The following is an 18,449-nucleotide window of genomic DNA, read 5'->3' on the forward strand; positions in this document are numbered from 1 at the left end:
GGCAAGGCCGTCCTTCGTTTTGAGTCTCGCTTTTCCTCTCGATTCTCTCCCTCCCCCAAACCATCACCACTACCCACAACAAACCCATCCATTTCCATCTCCTTCCATCACCAATCTACGATCATGGCCAGTCTTTCAGTAGCTTTCAAAGGAGAGAACCTGTCGCCGTTGGGTTTCGGAGCCATGGGTGAGCTCTCGAACTTCCCTCCTTCTTGTCTCGTTCCCTCCCTCTTGCTAAATACGGGCTCTCGCCACACTATCTTTCTCTACTTCTCCTCGCCATAACACTTTCGTTCCTGACTTCGTATTTTCTTCTCCAGGTCTCTCTGAGTTCTACGGATCTGGAGACGAAGAAGAGAAGCTCGCGACTCTCAAGCTCTTCATCGCTGAAGGTGGATCTCCCAACCAGAAGTGTGTTATCGATACTGCGGACTGCTACGGACCCTACACGAACGAGATTCTCGTTGGTCCTTTCGTTCAGCAAAACAGAGATCGAGTGTTCCTAGCAACCAAGTTCTCCATCCTTCGAGGACCTGGAGGATCGTGGGATGGAGTTCGAGGAGACCCTGAGTACGTCAAGGAGGCCTGCGAGAAATCTTTGGAGAGGCTCGGAGTTGACTACATCGATCTCTATTGTGAGCTCAACCTTCATTCCGGCTTGGAGAGACGGTGCTGAGGGAGCGAGCGAGCTGACACTTCCTCCTCGTTCCTTTTTGTAGATCAGCACCGTGTCGACCCTAAGACTCCCATCGAGGAGACCGTCCGAGCCCTCAAAGAGCTCCAGGATGCTGGGAAGGTTCGCGTTGTCTCTTCATGCCTTCGAGAGAAGAAGAACGAATCGCTGACTGATTTGGTTTGTTTCTCTTTCTAGATCAGGCACATCGGACTGTACGTTCTCCTCTGATCTCTTCAAGAGTTTTCGAGAGCTGATCAAGGTCTTTCTTTCTCTCTCCAGCTCCGAGTGCTCTGCAGATACTCTTCGAAGGGCTAGCAAGGTCGCTAAAATCGCCGCCGTTCAGGTTCGTTCGACGCGTCGCTTTCTTCCCTCCCTGTTTGACCCGTCCATCTGACTCTCTTCTTCTCCTCTTTCTAGTGGGAGTACTCCCTTTTCACTACCGACATCGAGACCAACGGTGTTTTGGACGCGTGCAAGGAGTGAGTCGACTAGGTCGCTCTTCTTTTCGACCTTCCAAGTTCCGCTAATCGCTCATCCTTTTGTTCTTCCCTTCCCTTCAGGCTCGGTATCGCCCTCGTAGCCTACTCTCCTCTCGGTCGAGGAATGATTGGATGCGACTGGAAGACTGAGAGCGAGATCCCTGTCGATGACTGTGAGTGGCTCGAGACGTCTCGTTGATCGAGTTCGACGCGTCGCTCACTGCTTGTCGTTGACGCTCCTTCCCTCTTCGACGTCCTCTAGACCGAAAGTACCTTCCTAGGTTCAAAGGAGAAGCTTTCGTCGCCAACATGAAGCTCGTCACCTCCCTTCGAGAGGTTCGTTCAGCAGTCTCCGCTCCTTTTTTCTTTCCTGCGACCCTCACGCCTTTCCCTCCTCCGCTTTCTTGCGTTTCTAGCTCGCTTCCAAGAAGGGAATCAGTGCCAACCAGCTCGCTCTCAAGTGGGTCATCGATCAAGAAGCTCTTCCTATTCCTGGGACGAAGCGAACCAAATGTACGTCGCGTCGCGCCGGCCTCTTCATTTCTCTCTCTCGTCTGCTTCGCAATTTCCCCTTGATCTGAGAGACACACTCTGACCCTCATGAATTTTCTCGGGCCGACTTTGATCCTTTCAGATCTCAAGGACAACTTGGGCTCGGTCAACGTCGAGATCTCGAAGGAGGAGCACGCCGAGATCAGGAAGTTGCTCGATACCATCGAGGTCGAGGGTCAGAGATACGACGAGTCCCAGATGGCCTCCGTTAACGCTTAGTCTACATAACGAGAATCTATAATGAGCTTTGTTCGTTGAAGCTTGCAGGCAAGAGGAGAGGGCAGAGACGTCTCCCGACCTCGGTCCTCTCTTTCGCAGAGAAACCGAGCGAGTGAGTTCAAGAACGAGTGGTGTCAAAACGGTCCCTACTTTGACTCAACTCGCTGATCGAGTCATCCTTAGCGTTTTCGCTTCGATTTTCCGAAAAAGGCTTCAGAGTAGAAAAGGCCTTCCGACTCTCTCGTTCATCACGCGCTTCTCCCCGCTTGCGTTCTCCCCGACTTCCTTCTCAGCCTTGCCCGTCGAAATCTCGACCTGCTTCGTTTCATCCTCCAACCACAACCACCCCAAACCCATTCTCTCTCACACACCCAGATCCCACATCAACCATGTCCCCATCTGAACAACAACAGCTCGACGCTCAAGTCAAGGAGGTCGAGCAGTGGTGGAAGGTTCGTCGCTTCCCTCTCTCGTCGCCAGGTCGTCCTCCTCATCACCTTCCTTCTCTCCCTTCTTCGCCGTCCTTACCTTGCCTCGTGCTGATCGCTTCTTTCTCTCTTCCCCCATCTTGTCTTGGCCACTCTCAGGAGCCTCGATTCGCCAAAACTCACCGACCTTACACTGCCCTCGAGGTCTGCAAGCTCAGAGGAACCGTCGAGCTGAAGTACCCTTCTGATCTCATGGGAAAGAAGCTTGTGAGTTTTCTCTTCCTCGACAGAACCGTCTTTTATTGCGTCTCTGGGGATGGGTCGTCGAGATCCATCAGCAGGGTGGCGAGAGAGGAGGAGGAAAGGAGAAGGAGGTCGAACCGTCGTGACCGAGCTCATCACCTCGTCCTTGCCTCCCTCTTTCTCGCTTCAACAGTACGCCAACCTCGACGCCAAATTCAAGAAGGGAGAAGTCAGTCACAGTGAGTAGCCTTCTCCTCTCGCTATCACTTACCGAGAAAATTATCAGAAACTGACGATTCTCTCGTTCTTCGCTCTTCAGCCTACGGAGCGTACGTCCCTCACCCGCGTCTCCCCGACTTCTTTCCTTTCCCTCTTGAGCTCATTCTTTCTTCTTGCCTTCTAGTCTCGACCCCGTTCAGGTCACCCAGATGGCCAAGCACCTCGAGACCGTCTACGTTTCTGGATGGCAATCGAGTAGCACTGCCAGTAGCACGAACGAGCCCGGACCCGATCTTGCTGGTTCGCATCTTCTCTTCCTCCTCTTCCTCTCCCTCGACTCAAGTCTGATCTTTTTCGGATCTTTTTCTTTTCCCCCTGTCCCGCTGTACCCTATAGATTACCCTTCGAACACTGTCCCCAACAAAGTCACTCACCTCTTCCAAGCGCAACTTTTCCACGACCGGTGAGCTCTCTTCCTTTCCTCCTGTTCTCAATGCTGAGCTGACTCGATGTCTTTCTTCTCATTCTTCCAGAAAACAACGACATGCTCGAATGAACCTCTCTGAGGCTGAGCGAACCAAGCTCAAGCCTATCGACTACATGAGACCCATCGTTGCCGACGCCGACACCGGGTTCGTTCTCTTTCTTCCTCTCCTTTCGTCTCTACTACGTTGAGCTGACATGCGCTCTCCTACTCCTTTCCTCGTTTCAGGCACGGAGGAATCACCGCTGTCATGAAGCTGACCAAGCTCTTCGTCGAGGCTGGAGCCGCCGGTGAGTCAAGACGCGTCCCTTCTCCTCTCCTTTCTCATCACTCGAGATCTCGAGCTCATTCTGACTCGTTTCGCCTCCGAACTGCAGGAATCCACATTGAGGATCAAGCTGCTGGAACCAAGAAGTGTGGGCATATGGCCGGAAAGGTTCGTTCTCGTTTTCACGCTCCTGCTGCCCGAGTCCCCTCGAACTGACGCGACGACCTGCTTCTCCCTCTCAGGTTCTCGTCCCCATCTCTGAGCACATCAACCGACTTATCGCCATTCGACTTCAGTACGACGTCATGGGAGTCTCCAACCTCGTCATCGCTCGAACCGACTCTGAGGCTGCCACCCTCATCACCACCAACGTCGACGAGAGGGATCACGCTTTCATCCTCGGAAACACCAAGTGAGTCGCTCCTTATCTGCCTGCGGCGAACTCGTCGAAACATCGAACTGATTCTTTTCTTCTTCGATCTTCAGCTCCGAGCTTAAGCCTCTCGTTCAGGTCATGAACGAGGCTGAGAGGGACGGAAAGAGCGGGGACGCGTTGCAGGCCATCGAGGATCAGTGAGTTCCTGTTCCGCTCGAGCCAGGGTGCCGACCAAGCGGTTCTGACAGTACCATCCTTTCTCTTCTTTCCAGGTGGATCTCTCAGTCGAAGCTCAAGCTCTGGTCGGTGGTTCTCGCCGAGGCTCTTCAGAAGCAGGGAGCCAACGCTTCCACCATCTCGACGTGAGTTCTCCCCTTCCTTTTTCTGCGAGTTTTCTCCTAGTCTCAAGTGCTGACCCGACACATCTTTACCCTTCTACAGATTCGCTGCCAAGGCTTCCCACCTCTCCAAACTCGACGCTCTCGCTCTCGCTCAAAAGTCCGGTCTCAAGTCGACTCCCTTCTGGGACTGGGATGCTCCTCGAACCCGAGAGGGATTTTACCGTTCGTCTCACCTCTTTCCACCGTTCTTTAAATCTACCACGCTGTGGGTTCTGACGTCGTCTCTACTCTTTTCCCCTCCCTCAGGATACCAGGGAGGAACTCAGTGCGCTATCAACCGAGCCGTCGCCTTCGCTCCTTACGCCGATCTCCTCTGGATGGAGACCAAGAGCCCTATCTACAAGCAGGCTAAGGAGTTCGCTGATGGTGTTCACGCTGCCCGACCTGGACAGTGGCTTGCGTGAGTCCTCAGTTTCGACAAAGGACGCGTTCGATTCGAGATCGTCGAGCTGACTTCCCTTCTTTGAATCCCTCAGCTACAACTTGAGCCCCAGTTTCAACTGGGACGCTGCTGGTCTTGGAGAGACCGAAATGAAGGAGTACGTTTGGGAGTTGGGCAAGCTCGGGTGAGTCGATTATCTTCTTTCTCTCCTCCTCTCTGCGTCTCGTCCGCTGACAGCCATCCCTTCTTCGCTCTTTTCAGATTCGTCTGGCAGTTCATCACTGTTCGTTCCTTCCTTTGTTTTCCCGGCTTCCTGATCTGAAGCTGACCTCTTCGTCGTTCTCTTCCTTCAGCTCGGAGGTCTTCACTCGAACGCCTACATCTCCGATCTCTTCGCCGCTGCTTTCGCCAAGGAGGGTATGAAGGCCTATGTCGAGCTCATCCAGAGGAGGGAGAGGGACATCGGATGTGACGTTCTCACTCATCAGACTGTACGTTTTCTGATTCCTCGACCATCCTGCATCTTCGTTCGTCGCTGACTCGACGCGCCCTCTTTCCCTCGAAATCACAGTGGTCTGGAGCCGAGTTCGTCGACAGTCTTCTCAAGACCGTCACCGGAGGAGTGTGAGTATCTGGTTTCGTCTTCTGCGCTCATCCTCAAGGCTTTGCTGATCTCTTCATCGTTCTCCTTCGCAGCTCTTCGACGGCGGCCATGGGCAAGGGAGTTACTGGTTCGTCCATCTTCTCTTCCTCTCTCTCATCTCCTTCATCCCACCGAACTGACTTCTGGCTCCCTTCTTTGTCCCATCAGAACATCAATTCACTGCTCCTCAAGTCGGATCCAAGTTCTAAACTCACGACTCGACTCGACCACGGACACGTTTCATTTCCATTTTTCTTCCCTTTCCGTCTCACGCCTTTACTCGAACGTTGTACTAGTTCCTACTCGCTTCGGGAAACCATTTATGATCCAGCTTCTCTATGTTTCTTCATTTTCCGGTTCACGAAAGCCTCAGTTTCCTTCGCTGCGAGACGCGTCGACGCTCGACGGCCCTTCATTCCCTCAAGGAAGGAAAGCGAAAGAACCGAACATCGTATGTCGTTCGAAATAACAAGGGAAGTAGATATGGAGGTAACCGAAAGAGCAGAAGAAGCAGATCACAAACAGAGGGAGAAAGAGATTGCACGAGACGAAACGAACAGCAAAACAAGCGAACACAAGAACTGAGCCAGCCAAATCCCAACACCGCATCTGGGCACCTCTACTCTTCATCCAACTCATCCACCTCCTCCCCAACGACCTTCGCCAGAGCCAGCAAAGCGGAAGCCGGCGAGCTCTCCTCGGAGTTCACGTTCGTCGTCGTCTTCTCGCTCAGATCCACGACCCTGTCTCCCACGCTCGACCTGAGGTTCTCCCCTTCTCCTGCGGGTGTTCCGACCGGCGAGTCTCGTTCTCTCGAGATCATCTGAGCGGGGAGGGGTTGAAGGGGTTGATGGCGATAAATCGAAGCCGTCGGTGCTGAGCTTTGACCGCTCGAAGGGATTGGGTACGCTTCGGGTTGGGAGAAGGAGGAGGAGGGGAAAGGTCGTGGTTGATCGGGCTGAAGGTGGGAAGATGGAGCGCCGGAGAGGGAACCGTTGCTGGTGGTGGTGGAAGCGGTGAGACGAGGGAGTCCGTTGAAAGCTCCCGCGAGGGAGGAGGCGGAAGGAGAGGCGGCGGAGCTGGAGGAGGGTAGGGGTTGAGGAGTGTGGTGGTTTTGGAGCGGAGAGGGTTGAGGTTGGCCGTAGGAGGCAAGTTCAAGCCGCTGGAGTGGGAGAAGAAGGGCAGAGGAGAGTGAAGAGTCAGCGACAGAGGACCATGACCCGTCTCGATCTCGATCTCGCTTCCTTCGAATCGACCAACTCACCTGAGATGGGTGTGCACTCCCATTACTGAACGAACCGCTCCTCTCCATCTTCACATCTGCTCCTGCTCCGTTCTCGTACCTCCCTGTGCCCATCGAGCTCGAGCTCGTCGAGCTTCCCTCTCCCCTCCCCATCATCACCGCTCCTCTGGAATCGAAGCTCGAGGGACCATGAGCAGCCGCCGACCTCTTCCTAGCATCGTCGTAGATCCTGATGATGAGGTCGGCCTGATCGTAGCACTCCTCGAAGCTCATTCCGTACTGTCGAAGGCCAGCAACGCAAGGTTCGACTTCGGGACGTCCGAGTTTGGCGAGGAGGAAACCGGCCTCGAGGAGGGAGAATTGGAGGAAGTTGGGATCGAGACGAAGGTAGCCGTTGGTGGTGAGAACGGAGGCCTGTGTGGAGAGAAAAAGAAAAGAGTCAGTTCGAGAGAGAGCGAGGAGGGAGAAGGAAAGAGACAGGGACGAACGAGAGCTGAGATTCGCAGAGCACCGTGAAGAGCTTCCTGAGAGATTCGCTCTCGAACTAGGTCGGCTTCCGGGACGTGAGGGGCTTGACCTTGCTGGAAGAGGATCGTCTCTCGGATGTTGAAGTCGTCGACGGCTCGGTTGATGATGAGCCACATGCTGCGAAGAAGGAACGAGAGGGAATGAGTCAGTCGACGCGTCGAGACCGTCTCTCCTCGACTTAGGGCTACTACTCACACGTGATAGTTCGAGTCCGAAGAGCCTGAGAAAGAAATGAAGCGGAAGGAAAGTCAGCTCAGCTCGTTTGATGGCCCGAGAAGGAGAGGGAAGGAGGAGGTCGACTCACAGGCAGTCACAGCGGCAACGAAATCCCAAGTCGCTGGCCAGACGGAGGGCACTCCGACCTTGCTGAGATGCTCGTCCCTCCAGATGGCGAGGGCGTCGATCAAGGGACGAAGGGAAGCGATGGGAATCCCGTTCTCCTCCTTTTCAGGCGTCCAGAGCTCTCGGCAGACGCGTCGTGAGGTGCAGGCCAGGGAGTGAGCGGCGATGTACCAGATCTGGATCGGAAGCAGTAGGATGGTCAGGAGGATAAGTACGTAAAGAGAAGAAGGACGTCGACTGACCATGTACTGATGAAGAAAAGGAGGGAAGGGGAGGTCAGCTCGATGAGCTCGGTCGAAACGAAGAAGAAGCACCCGAAACTCACCTCCGAAAGCGTTCCGAGAGGATGAGGAGTCTGAGGAACCGTGTTATCTCCATCCCAGATCTGAGGAGGCTCGATGTTGTAGTCGTCGTCGGACCTGAGGAAGAAGAAGCGCGTCAGTCGCCTGCTCTCGTCTCGTCTTGTTTCGTTGGGGCTCTTCTCGTCTTAAACTCACAAGACAGGCATCCTTCGGAAATAAGCAGCTCCGTGCGCATCAGCGAGAGTAGCCAACCACCAAGCGAAGACGAGCGATCCACGTTCTTGCTCGTCGGTGATGGCGACGATCGTCTTGCTTTTGTTGGCCTGGAGTTCGAGGAGGTGTCGAATCGCCGTCGTCGTCCAGAAGGACTTGGACCAAGGGAAGTCAGATCCTGGGGTAGTGTTGGGAAGGGAGAAAGGGTCTGTGAAGGAAGGCAGACAGAAGCGTTAGTTCGAGAAAGGAAACTGTGAGTCGAGTCGAAGAACAGGACGAACGACCGAGGAGAGGTTCCATGAGAAGGCTACGAAAACCCAACGAGGTCAGCAAGAACTTCTTCAAGTCGATAAAGAAGAAAAGCATAGACTCACGCAGCTTGCAGATTCTCCACCTTCGCCACCCTGAACGCTCGATTCGCCTCCAGCACCTCCTGAGCTCGCACGACCAACAACCTCACCAGCCTACTCCTGCTCCTTCCACCGTCCCTCCTCTCCATCAGCGCCGACGTCTCTTCCCTATCCATCGCAATGATAGGATGCTCCGAGAACTTGGCTCCCCAGGCGAGAACGACAGCGACCGTGACGTGAGGAGGTTGGGAGAGCGACGACGGCGAGCGGAACTGAGCTCGGAAGAGAGTTGGCGAGAGGAGAGGCATGCGGATGTGGACGATTTGGAAGTAGGTTTCGATGAGATCGTTGGCGAGTCTGTCAAGTCGAGGGAAAGAAGGAGAGGCGGGGCGGGCGTGGTCAGCTCGTTTAGTCTCGGATCCGAAGGGAGGAGAAGGAAGAAACCAAACTAACTCGAGTCTGTAGCTCTCCTCGCTCAAACTCCTGTGAGCTCTCGTAGGTATCCCACTGAACGCAGAGTTCTTCTTCCCTTCTCGATCCACTGCTTCCCTGTCCGAGTATCCAAGTTCCATCCCTGTGACCTCCATCGGCGAGAAGAGGTAGAGCAGGAGGTTGGTCATCGAAGGAGGGAAGGAGGGAGGTGCATAGGCTGGCATCGGGGGAGCGTGGACGGTATGGGAGGAGTAGTTGGGTCCGCCGCTGAGGTAGGGGGCTGGTAGAGAGGGTGTAGAGTAAGGTTGGTGCTGAGAGGAGGACGAAGAGGAAGTAGGAGGTTGTTGGGAATGAGACGAGCGGGAGGAGCGAGGAGGAGCTTGGTAGTGTTGTTGGGACGACGAAGAAGACTGGTGATGGTGTGAATGGGGATGGGAAGAGTGGATAGAAGGAGGTTGTTGAGTAGTTGAGTGAGGCTGGCGAGTGAAGAGAGGGTTCGAGGAGGACGGCGTCGATCCGTTGGTCGACGAGCTGCTGCAAAACGAGCGAAGATCCCAGACGAAAAGAGTCAGGACCTGGGACCCGACGTGAAAAAAGTATACAAGAGCAGATAACTCACCCGTTCTGATGAGTCTTGACTCTTTTGTTCTTGCTCTTCTCAGCCGATCCTCGAGGAGCAGGCGAACCGACGCCGTTGGCAGTTCCGTTTCCACCGTTGATCGGAGAGTAGCTTCTTCCTCCTCGAGGTTCGAGCTTCCTCTTCTCCTTGTGCGAGAGAGAGTTGACGTAGTGAGCACTGTGGAAGGTGGTCGGAACCGAGTGGAGAGGAAAAAGAAAAGGGCGATCAGCACGATCCGACCGGCAACGCGTCCTCCTCCTTTTCTCCGACGCGGCTTGGGACGAAGGAGAGAACGAAGAGATTGTGGGAGAGACTCACGTGCAGAGAAGTTGTTTCTGGACACAAGAGTCGCACTATAGGTGTTGGGATCGTACCGTCAGAGAAGAGGAAGCAAAAAGAGAGGGTCCGCATGGGTCGTCAGTGTTCTGCTCCCGGATCTAGCTTCGGCTCCCCTTGAACTCTCCTCCTCTTCATGAAAACCTCCTCGAACTGACCTTGGGAGACCCGTTTGTCCTCGTACACTTGACCTTCCTCGATCTACAGTTGTCGCAGGCCTGGACCGAGAGCGAAAGGAAGTGTGGTTTAGCCTCGAGAAGAAGGAAGAAGGGACCAAAAAGCTCCGAAGCGAGGGAAGAAAAAGTCGCCGTCCGAGAGCTCTCGATGCCGACTGAGCGGACGAGATGTTTCTTCCATCCTTCACGCACTGGGGAGCAGCTAAGAAGGCTCGTCCAGATATGATCCGAAGCGATCTCTTTCTTACTCGGGAGCGAGAGAGACGGAGGAGGGAGGGAGGAGGGGAGAGGGATGATGCGATGAGAGTGACGAGCGAGGGAGAGGAAGAAAAACTCACGACGTTCTGTTTCCTAGCTCCTACACTGGGATCCTTAATCTTGGTAGCACCTCCAGCTCCAGCCTTCTTGGTAGGAGCAGCTGTTGTTGTTCCACCTTGAGCACCAGTCGCGCTTCCCATCGGGCCCGTTGGTCGTCCTCCTCCTCCTCCTCCTTCTCGTTCGTCGTCGTCCTCCTCCTCCTCCTCGGACTCATCCTGATCGTCCTCGTCCTCGTCTCCATCCTCATCCTCATCCGACTCTTCGTCCGTCCTTCGAGAGTTCCTCGAGGATGCTGAGTGAGGTGGAGGAGGAGGAAGAGGAGGAAGACCCAGGGGTTTGCGGTGCGTTGGGTTCAGGAAGGAAGAAGGAGGAGGAGGTTCCGTAGACATCGAGGAGATTCGGAGGGGAGGAGGTTCAGTTAAAGGGAGATGTGTAGGTGGATGGTAACGAAGATCTGAGGAAAGGGGGCAAGGAAGGGTGAGAGAGAAGGTTAGGAAGAAAGAAGGGAGGGAAGGAAGGAGGAGAGGGAACACGAGGCCGAGAGAGCTCGGAGCCGTCGAGATTAGAACCCACGTTTTCTCCTTGTAACGAGCCCTTTTTGGAAACTAGACTCCGAGTTCTGATGGTTCCGAGGGCTGGAAGAACGATAGGGAGGAGAAAGGAAAAGGATGAAGAGGAGAGAAGGACGGGGTTGGGAGGGAAACTCGACGGCTCAGAGAACCGACGATCGACTTGAACTCGCAGTTTGAGGGAAAACACAGTCTACAGACCCCTTCGGGCGAAGTTTCGAAGAGGAAGTCCTTCACGAAGGTTCTCGGACTGCTTTCGCATGTCGTTGAAACCAAGCTGAGCGAACTTGAATGGAGGAAAACGGAGAGCCCGGTGGTAATACTCTCGTCTCTCCTTCGACGATAGTCAAACGGCCTTGTTATACGAGAGCGAATCAAAAAGAAACTGAAGGAAAGCTAGAGAGCTAAGAAAAGAAGAGAATCGTACTCTCGTTAAGAAACAAAAGAGAAGCTGGTTGAAGAGGAGATCGTTCCACTGGACGACCCTCGTTCCTCCGAGCTCGTTACAAAGACGCGCAAAGGAAGAGGAGAGAGGTGAAAGGGAACGAAGATCGAAATCGAAGCCAATTGGACTGCAGAGAGAGACGAGGGCGGCGTGAGGGTAGATGGTAGGGGAGAGACATAGAGACCGGCGGGCATGCAATGCGGGTTGGTGGTGAGGTGAAGGACGGGGTGGGTGGTTGGGTAGGCGGGGAATGAAGCTGAGAGGGAGGATGGTGGGACGCCTGAGAGTTCAAATTCAAGAAGAAAGAGAAGATGGAGGTCAGCTTGGGGTGTACGAGACGCAAGAGCTGCTCGACCTCCTTCAAGATCTCGGTGCGAGATCAAGGGAGGAAGTGGAAGGACGGCGGTTTGAGAAGCGTCGAGACCTCCTTCCCTCGAGGCAAGGAAAAGAAGGAAGACTCACGAAGCGAACGAGAAGCACGCTGTGGGCTTTTAAATGTCGTCGATCTGAAGAACGGTGGAAAAGAGAGGGAGGTCAGCGGAACAAGAAAAGCAAAGGAGGAAGGAGGGAAGCAACCTCGAAACTCACGTCCGACTCTCCTCCGAACTCCACACCATCGTCGTCTCCCTCGTCTCCGAAGGTATCGGTCTCGTTGATCTTGGCAGTATCGGGAAGCTCTCCGTAGGTCTTCAAGTTTCGAGCCTGTGCGCGTTCGAAAGCAAGGTCAGCGAGCGTTCGAACGAGCGGAAGAGAACAGACGTTGAGCTCGAGCTCGAAGGCGGAGAACGTACCTCCTCGGAGGTGTACTTGACGATCACATCGGCCTTGTCGTCCTGGAAGTCACGAAGAGAGATGAGAATGATGTCTCCTTGGTTGATCCAGACCTGCAAGAGTGAGGGAAGGAAGGAGAGGGAAGGTCAGCACATCGTCTTGAGTTTTCGTTTGAGCTCGTCGGTTCGTCCTCCTCCTCCCTTCCGACCATCTCCAGCGTTCCCGACACCGTTTTCAAGCCACAGCGACAGCGAGACCTGATAGAGCGATCTGAACGTACCTTCTTTCTCATCTTTCCTCGAATGTGGGCGACTCGCTTCTCTCCATCGAAGCACTGGACCTCGACCTTTCCGTTTCCGAGCATCTTCTGGACCTGAGCGTACTCTGTGAAGATCCAAGGCAACAGGCAAAAGTGGAGAGGCAAAGGTCAGCTTCTAGATAGACGGTAAGAGAGTGTCCAAAGCTGTAGAGGCTACACATGGGGTCGAACTGAAAGGACGGAAGGGGCTCGAAGGAAGACGTTCGAACGTCAGACACGGACACGACCTGCCTTCCCTCCTCCTCCCCGACCCAGATCCAGCTCCAGCATCCAGCCCACAGGCCCAAGTCGTTCCCAACCGTCTCCCTATCCACCCCAGTAGCCACCAGACATCCAGCGAGAGCGAGCGAGCCCGCTTCTTCGTCTCCACCACCACCCGACCTGTCCTCCTTCCTCCTCTCCTCCTTCCTTGAACTGAGAGAGAGCACTCACCCTGTCCATCCTCCTTGAAAACCAACTCCCTCTTGTCCTCGTCGTTATCGTTCTTTCCTCTCCGACGGTTCTTTCCTCCCTGCAGGAATGCACCAACAGAACGAACGAGGTCAGCTTCCCGGTCGAACAAGGGAACGCAGAGGTTTTCAGAAAACGAACCTTTCCTTTGTTCTGAAGAGGCAAAACAGAAGCGAAAAGAAGTCAGCATCATGTCACGGAGGTGAAGGAGGAGGCGGGGAGACGAGAGAACGAACCTTAGGCATTGTAGAAGTGTTTTTAAAGGGGTGTTGGGTGGAGGAGAAAGAGGGGAGAGAGCTCAACGAAAAGAAGGGGGACGGCGAGGGCGGATTCTAAATGTTCATTTCGTCCGCCTTTGTTCTCTGGAAGTCGAGATATCGTTCGAGCAGGCTGGTAGAGACAACATGGGAGGCATGAATCAGGCAGATAGGTTCGAGAACGAAGGCAAAAAGCCAAAGGGAACTGATCGTGCGTTTCTCTCTCTCCCCTCCCTCCCTCGTCTCGCTCCTCCTCCTGCAGACATCACCGCCAAAGCAGCGACACGTAGACTAAGCGCAGCCAGTATATCTAGTTATGAGTCCTCGGCGGATAGTTGTTCAGGCAGCGATAGGCTTGAGCTGAAGTTGAGCGACCTTGATGAGGCTGCAGTCGCGAAAGAGGATTGAACGCGAGTCAGCAGGTGTCGGCGAGGAGACGAGATCTCCATAAACAGATGTACTCACTCTTCGATTTCAGTGTGATCAGTCGAGTGCTTCATGATGTGCACGAAGGTTGAGGACGCGTTCCCTGGTCCGAGGACGAGTTCTCCTCCGTTCTGCCTGAGTATCGAACGAAATGGAGAAGCTCGGCAGAGAGAAATGAGAAAGAAAGATGAGGAGATGCACTCGCCTGAAATCTCCACCCTTCGTGACGAGACCAAGGTGGGTAAGACTCGACCAAATCGATCCAGCGATTGAAGAGAACGGGGATGTTTTGGCTAAGTATTCGGGACGAGGAGCTCCCTTGGGATCGAGCTGAGTGGTCATCTTGAGAGCCTTGAAGGAAGCAACGCTTGGGTCGGCAAAAATGGGGAAGGGGCACTTGGTTTCCTCTGTTAAGAGAGGGGAGAGGGGAGATGAGTCGGAGGGAGGAAGGGTCAGCTTGAACTCTCGCACGATTTCGAAGAAGAATGGAGACGCTCGCCCTCACCCTTGTAGAACTTGATGGCTTCCCAGCTTCCACATCCGATGACTACGACCTTGGATTTGGGGTCGATTGTTTCGCTCAGCTCAGTGATGTACATCTGGAAGCAAAGAGGGAGCGAAGAGGGAGGGAGGATTCCGGTCAGCTCTCTCTGCCATACTTTCGGCGTTTCCGGATCTGCTCTGACTCGCTCACCTTGCAGTATCCACAGAAAAAATGTCTAGAAAGAGATCAGCGGGTCAGCAAGGTCTACGAGACAGAAAAGAAGAGAAAGACATCCAGGCCTCACCGGATCCAAACCACGAGAGTCTTCTCTTGCTCCCAAACGCTTCCGAGCTTCACCTTGGATCCAGATTGGTCGAAGACAGATAGAGCTCCGAGAGAGGTGACTTCTTGTTCAGTGAGGCTGGTGGACATGGTGTTGGTGTAAAAGGCGGAAGGGAGAGTTGATGGTTGTTCGGAGGGAAGGAGCAGTTCCACGAGCTTCGTCCTTTCAGCCCTCCGTCGTTATCGTCGCTTCCTCTCCTCAGTCAGTTTTTGAGTGAATCAAGCTATCTCTGAATTGTGGAAAAATTGCCTCCGCTAACCTCGGCGACATCCGACGGTCAAAGCATCCAAGTCCGAGCTCACACCTCCTTCTTCCCTCGACCACATTCTTCTCCCTCCCCTTCTTTCAGCATGAAACCCAATAGATTCGCCTTCCTACTAGAGTCCCCTTCGCTTCCTAATGGTCAACACTTTATTCAAACCTCCATCCTCCACTCCACTCCTCTCGCCAAAGGCCCCTCGGACCTCTACTTCTTCCCTCCTCGAGAACCATGGTCGACGACTCCTTCTCGTCCCAAGTCCATCTTTCTCTTCCTCCCAGGTTAGCTCGACGTCTTCCTCCTTATCTAAGCTCTTTACTGACGCTTCCTTTGCGACGATACTAGGCAACCCGGGTCTTCTCTCCTACTACATCCCTTTCCTCACCACTCTCTCGCTCTCCCCGACCTTCCCTCCCAACTGTGCGATCCTAGCACTCGCTCACATCGGACACTCGCCTCATCTCGAAGTACCTCAGCTTATTGGCCTGGATGGAGTGGTAGAATCTGAGCTGGCAGTGGTGGATGAGCTGCTAGAGCTTGTCGGGACGGAGGGGAAGCTCGGACTTTCTGCGCATTCGATGGGCTGTTGGATATCTGTAGAGGTGAGCTTTGACCTTTCTGAGGCAAGCACCAGTCTTAAGAGTATATCATCGCTGACTAGGTAGGTTCATGACGCTGATAACCTCTCTTTCGTCCCTGCTCAGCTCCTCAAAGCTCGTCCTCAGATCTCGTCCTTGACCCTCCTCTTCCCTACGATCTCGAACATCGCCAAATCTCCCAACGGACGTATGCTTTGGGTCAGTACTTTTTTGTCTACCTTCTGGTCTCTCCTACGCTCTCTTCAGAGTCTTCCCACTCCCGTCCCATGTCTCTCGCGTCCATCCAAAGCTGACCGACCCTCCTCCTCCTCCCTCTCGATCATCTCCCTCCGTTTTCAGCCCCTTTTCACCTCCCTCTCCCGTTCTCTCGTTCCAACCCTCTCTTACCTTCTCCGACCCCTCCTCCCCTTCACCTCCCTCCCTGCACCGTCCAAAGCCCTCGTTCGCTCCCCAGCAACGATCGCCTCCGCCCTTCATCTCGCCAGAAACGAGATGGACGCGATCCAAGGAGCGGATTGGGAGTTTCTCAGGAGGGAGAGGAGCAAGATCTTTGGATACTGGGGAGTGAAGGATGGGTGGGTGGATGAGGAGGAAGGCAGGATTGGGAGGGAGATTCTGGGTGGGGAGCAGGAGGTTGCGACGAAGGAGGAGAGGGAGCGAGAGGAGAACGGGGTTCAGAGAGTGAGTTCGCACGTATCCTTCTCCTCTATCTCCGTTGACATGCTGAACTTCTCTCTCTGCTGGTTTGCAGATATGGCACTGCGTCGAATCGATCCCTCACGCGTTTTGTCTAGGTACGTGGTTGCGTCTCTTTCGCCGTCTTCTCGACCTCGACTGACCTCTCGTTCTCCCGTCTTCTACTTTCTTGCCTCGCAGAACACGGAGAGATCATGGCTCACAAGATCGCTCCTTGGGTAGCTCAAACTCTGGCTTAGATCTGGATGCTCCACGGAATCGGAACTTGAAAGCTCGATCCTGGTCGAAAGTCGGACGGTCTTCCTCTCTTTCTCTTCCTATCTCTCTACTAGCAGCCGCTATAGAAGCCAGTTCTTTCCCAGAGCTCGAGATCAACCGACGAAGGAAGCCATTCGTTCAAAAGCCTATCAAAGGAAACTGCGAAAACGAACGGATCACCCCCACCCGGCCGAACCAAAACCAAACCAGTCACTGAAGTCCCACGAGAGAGGGAGAGGGAAACGAAACAGAAGGAGACCACTCTATCTAAAGCTCGATAACACCCCCGAAGCCGTCTCCTCCCTTGATGGGTCGCTGAAAGAAGCGAAAGAAACGAAAAGGACGACGCGTCAGGACCGATCGAGTCTCGTCGTCGTCGTCTCTCGAAACGTCTCGTCGAAAGGGGGGAGTGAAACTGGTATCTACCTCAGCAGGAACCAAGTTGGTATCCTCGGCATCAACAGCGATGTCGTTCTGTCGCTGCGTGCGAGAAGAAGAAAAAAAAAAAGGAAGAGAGAGAGAGAGAGAGCGACGGTTAAGCACGCGTGCGTCGGCCGTTCGTCGAGCGGAGAGGAAGGAAGCTGACCTTCTCGCTCCTCTTGTTGGAGAAGGGAACGATTTGACCGTTGAGGGACTTGGTGGCGGCCTAAAGGAAGAGAACGAGGTTAGAAGGCGAAGTGTAGACGGGAGGAAGAGAGAGAGAGAGGGGAGATCACGGACCTCGGCGGGAACGCTGTTCAACTGTCGAGCGGCGAGACCGGTTCGGACGATGGGAGCTGGGTTCCTTCTCTATGAAAGCAGGAGCGAATGAAGAGGGGGACGGAAGGTCAGCTCGTGTTCGATCGTCGAAGAAAGAAGGAGACGACGGCGCGCCGACGCGACGACGAACCTCGAAAGGAACGATCTGGCCGTTGAGAGACTTGGTAGCGGCCTGTAGGAAGAAGCCAAGCGTCAGAGGAGTGTTCAATTAACAAAGAAACGGGAGAAGAGAGACGAACCTCTGCAGGAACAGAGTTCAACTGTCGAGCGGCGAGCTGCTGAACGGGAGTCGAGTTGGTTCGCTGTGGAAAGGCAGAGAAGTCAGCAAAGGATAGGAACGGGACTCTTGAGGGAGCAAGAATCTATAATGACCTTGAAAGGCTTGATTCCAGTACCGTCGTTGAAGCTGGGAGTCTGAGGGAGACGACGCATCGAAAAAGAAAAAGAAAAGGAATCAACAGAAATCAGCTTCGTTCGCTTCGGCTCAAGCTCCTCCTCGACTTCTTGACTCGTAGACTTACCTCCTCAGCGACTTGCCTCTAGATCATTCGCGACCAAGCGGCGAAAAAGAGCGAAGGTCAGCTCTCCTCTCCCTCCCTCCCTCCCTCTCGACGCGTCGTTGTCTCCCTCCTCCTCCCTCTTTCCTTCCTCCCAGCTCTCTCATTCCAAGTCAAATTGATGTGAAAGCACACTCACCTTGAAAGGGATCGCTTCTCCTCCAGGTCCGGACTTGCTAGGAATCTACACGGCACACAGACAAAGCAGAGCAACGAAAAGGTCGGCTGGCTGTCGATCCCTCGTCCGATCCGGTTGCCCTCTTAGTCCCTCCTGAGTCCGTCGCACTCCAGCTCTCCCCCCATAAACTCCAACTACGACTCACCTCCTCAGCCATGACTCTCTACAAGATCCCCCCCCCCCCAAGATGTCCAGAAAAAACGAAAAGTCAGCTTATTCAATATCCCTCGACTTCCTTCGTCGAACCCCAGGGCCAGAACCTCGTCGTCGCTCCCTCTCCTCTCCTCTTTCCTATCTCCCACTCATCCATAACCACGCACCTTGTTAAAAGCCTGAATCCCACTTCCATCGCTCTTAACCGCCAACTTTTTTATCCCAAAAAAACCCCATCCAAAAAAGAAGCTCAATCAGCTCTCTCTCACGTTTCATCTCTCCCTCCGTCTCCCCTCACAACCAACCAACCAGCCAACCAACGCTCCCACACGATTTGTTTACTCACCTCGGCAGGCATCTGGTTCGTGACCTGCTTTCGAACGATCCTTCCTCCTACGCCTGTTTCGAGTTTAGCGTCAACGCCGAGAGAGAGGACCGAGAGAACGAGGAGGATGGTGGCGGTCAGGTTGAAGAGCATGGCGTTGAAGGAAGGAAGGGAGGTGGGTGAAGAAGGGTGAGAAGGTGAGTGGGGGGAAGGTCGAACCTGCGACGTGGGAAGGGGAAGGGAAGAAGGGAGGTGGTGATGGTTTGGGGAGGAAGAGGCGAAGACAGGAGGGAACGGGCTGAAAGGAGAGAGGGCCGTGGGCGGGTTTCGAGGGCCCAAAGGGGAGAGATGGGTTTCCTCGTTGTTGTTGTT

General features: G+C 54.2%; 7 protein-coding genes across 7 annotated transcripts; 3 read left to right on the top strand and 4 right to left on the bottom strand.

Moving 5' to 3' along the window:
• The first annotated feature begins 66 nt into the window (after positions 1-66).
• BDY24DRAFT_374197 (aldo/keto reductase) lies at positions 67-1,939 on the top strand. The gene is made up of 10 exons (XM_076638382.1): positions 67-187; positions 321-635; positions 720-796; positions 872-888; positions 956-1,019; positions 1,094-1,155; positions 1,237-1,328; positions 1,418-1,491; positions 1,572-1,668; positions 1,790-1,939. Exons 1-10 carry the CDS (start codon positions 124-126, stop codon positions 1,924-1,926), a joined length of 999 nt encoding a protein of 332 aa, XP_076501301.1. The 5' UTR covers positions 67-123; the 3' UTR covers positions 1,927-1,939.
• Positions 1,940-2,233: 294 nt separating this feature from the next.
• Positions 2,234-5,703, top strand: ICL1 (isocitrate lyase 1). The gene is made up of 20 exons (XM_076638383.1): positions 2,234-2,378; positions 2,514-2,621; positions 2,791-2,836; positions 2,917-2,926; positions 3,001-3,116; positions 3,213-3,279; positions 3,350-3,448; positions 3,529-3,590; positions 3,678-3,736; positions 3,811-3,980; positions 4,055-4,141; positions 4,217-4,306; positions 4,386-4,507; positions 4,592-4,745; positions 4,822-4,911; positions 4,989-5,010; positions 5,081-5,218; positions 5,299-5,351; positions 5,424-5,458; positions 5,539-5,703. Exons 1-20 carry the CDS (start codon positions 2,316-2,318, stop codon positions 5,577-5,579), a joined length of 1,632 nt encoding a protein of 543 aa, XP_076501302.1. The 5' UTR covers positions 2,234-2,315; the 3' UTR covers positions 5,580-5,703.
• A 139-nt stretch (positions 5,704-5,842) lies between these two features.
• BDY24DRAFT_374202 (uncharacterized protein) lies at positions 5,843-10,408 on the bottom strand. Its single transcript, XM_076638384.1, has 15 exons — positions 10,250-10,408; positions 9,894-9,953; positions 9,718-9,752; positions 9,400-9,576; positions 8,802-9,314; positions 8,373-8,705; positions 8,280-8,305; positions 7,981-8,206; positions 7,809-7,902; positions 7,726-7,731; positions 7,446-7,659; positions 7,337-7,361; positions 7,102-7,258; positions 6,635-7,027; positions 5,843-6,532 (listed from the first exon to the last, which is right to left on the bottom strand). Exons 1-15 carry the CDS (start codon positions 10,367-10,369, stop codon positions 5,990-5,992), a joined length of 2,922 nt encoding a protein of 973 aa, XP_076501303.1. The 5' UTR covers positions 10,370-10,408; the 3' UTR covers positions 5,843-5,989.
• A 1,092-nt stretch (positions 10,409-11,500) lies between these two features.
• On the bottom strand, positions 11,501-13,180 carry TIF11 (translation initiation complex factor eIF1A). Its single transcript, XM_076638385.1, has 7 exons — positions 13,020-13,180; positions 12,925-12,936; positions 12,766-12,844; positions 12,295-12,398; positions 12,035-12,127; positions 11,832-11,945; positions 11,501-11,749 (listed from the first exon to the last, which is right to left on the bottom strand). Exons 1-7 carry the CDS (start codon positions 13,026-13,028, stop codon positions 11,735-11,737), a joined length of 426 nt encoding a protein of 141 aa, XP_076501304.1. The 5' UTR covers positions 13,029-13,180; the 3' UTR covers positions 11,501-11,734.
• On the bottom strand, positions 13,181-14,417 carry BDY24DRAFT_374210 (peroxiredoxin-like family protein). The gene is made up of 6 exons (XM_076638386.1): positions 14,255-14,417; positions 14,161-14,185; positions 13,972-14,065; positions 13,672-13,873; positions 13,506-13,601; positions 13,181-13,425 (listed from the first exon to the last, which is right to left on the bottom strand). The coding sequence occupies exons 1-6, from the start codon at positions 14,380-14,382 to the stop codon at positions 13,380-13,382; spliced, it is 591 nt and encodes a 196-aa protein (XP_076501305.1). The 5' UTR covers positions 14,383-14,417; the 3' UTR covers positions 13,181-13,379.
• A 53-nt stretch (positions 14,418-14,470) lies between these two features.
• On the top strand, positions 14,471-16,208 carry BDY24DRAFT_374212 (bifunctional triacylglycerol lipase/ester hydrolase). The gene is made up of 6 exons (XM_076638387.1): positions 14,471-14,833; positions 14,898-15,154; positions 15,257-15,349; positions 15,491-15,832; positions 15,903-15,945; positions 16,028-16,208. The coding sequence occupies exons 1-6, from the start codon at positions 14,644-14,646 to the stop codon at positions 16,084-16,086; spliced, it is 984 nt and encodes a 327-aa protein (XP_076501306.1). The 5' UTR covers positions 14,471-14,643; the 3' UTR covers positions 16,087-16,208.
• A 48-nt stretch (positions 16,209-16,256) lies between these two features.
• BDY24DRAFT_374215 (uncharacterized protein) lies at positions 16,257-18,408 on the bottom strand. The gene is made up of 12 exons (XM_076638388.1): positions 18,099-18,408; positions 17,920-17,964; positions 17,745-17,762; positions 17,561-17,605; positions 17,386-17,403; positions 17,237-17,278; positions 17,104-17,166; positions 16,995-17,036; positions 16,826-16,894; positions 16,692-16,751; positions 16,532-16,585; positions 16,257-16,420 (listed from the first exon to the last, which is right to left on the bottom strand). Exons 1-12 carry the CDS (start codon positions 18,228-18,230, stop codon positions 16,373-16,375), a joined length of 636 nt encoding a protein of 211 aa, XP_076501307.1. The 5' UTR covers positions 18,231-18,408; the 3' UTR covers positions 16,257-16,372.
• Positions 18,409-18,449: the final 41 nt, after the last annotated feature.

This window comes from Mrakia frigida (genome assembly GCF_051309035.1).
Source record: "Mrakia frigida strain ATCC 22029 unplaced genomic scaffold BDY24scaffold_1, whole genome shotgun sequence".
NCBI lineage: Eukaryota > Fungi > Basidiomycota > Tremellomycetes > Cystofilobasidiales > Mrakiaceae > Mrakia > Mrakia frigida.